At 59.5% G+C, this 892-nt stretch overlaps 1 protein-coding gene across 1 annotated transcript in view; it reads left to right on the forward strand.

Moving 5' to 3' along the window:
* MYPOP (Myb related transcription factor, partner of profilin) overlaps positions 1-892 on the forward strand; it is a 7,192-nt gene that overhangs the window by 5,940 nt on the left and 360 nt on the right. The window contains exon 4 of the mRNA XM_077747200.1: positions 756-888. Within this exon, the coding sequence (XP_077603326.1) occupies positions 756-888 (133 nt within the window). The remainder of the gene's footprint in view (positions 1-755; positions 889-892) is intronic.

Raw genomic sequence — 892 nt, forward strand, 5'->3', positions numbered from 1 at the left:
CCCCTGGCATCCACTAATCCACTTACTGTCTCTGGTAGATTTACCTGTTTGGACATTTCATATAGACGGATCCTAGGATCTGATGTCCTCTGTGGGTAGCGTAACTGACATGTGTATTGGCTGGACCTCTGGGACTTTGGAGGTGGCCGGGGACCCAGTTGAGGAAGCAATTGCAATAGTCCCAAGCGGGAGATGGCCCCCCCAGAGTGGCTGGAAGGATGGAGATGGCCCAGGCTGGGGGGAGGGGAGGAGAGTGGGGTGGAGGAGGGCCCGGAGTGTGAGGCAGTACTAGACCATGGAGGGGGTGTGTGCCCAGGACACTGCTGGAGGAGAGGTTTCGGGCTGGGCCCAGAAATCTGGGAGCCTCTGTATGGAGACTCTGTTCAAGTTCATGAGCATGAATGAAGTCTCAGGGGAAAGGAGGCCCATGGGGAAGCCCAGCAGGTTTGGGCTGAGGTAGAAATCCCACCACCCGGATGGAGACAGGCCGTGTGGTGGGGAGAGTGTCCAGATAGTTTGAAGAGGCTTCTAGAATGTTCTTCCTGGCTCCAGCTGGGGACCTCCAGGACCCTGTTTCCACTAAGGCTGGCATCAGCCACCAGGTGGTCACTCAGTATATTGTCTCTCTCCCCTGTGTTCTCCAGCATGATGAAAAGATGACTCCGGGGCCAGGGTGGGTGGGGGGTGGAAAGGGGAAATCGAGACACACATGGGGGGGGGTCACCGTCACCTTACCTACATCTCTCTCTCCACAGATACACCAGCCCACAGCAAGGGGGGCTCCAGCAGCCCCGAGCAGTGGGCCCGGCCCTCCTGCAGCCCGCAGGAAGGGGGCTGCCCGCCACCCAAGGAGCGTGAGTCCCCACCCCCTCCGGCCCTGCAGGCAGAGCAG

This window comes from Crocuta crocuta, unplaced genomic scaffold (genome assembly GCF_008692635.1).
Source record: "Crocuta crocuta isolate KB4526 unplaced genomic scaffold, BGI_CrCroc_1.0 scaffold334, whole genome shotgun sequence".
NCBI lineage: Eukaryota > Metazoa > Chordata > Mammalia > Carnivora > Hyaenidae > Crocuta > Crocuta crocuta.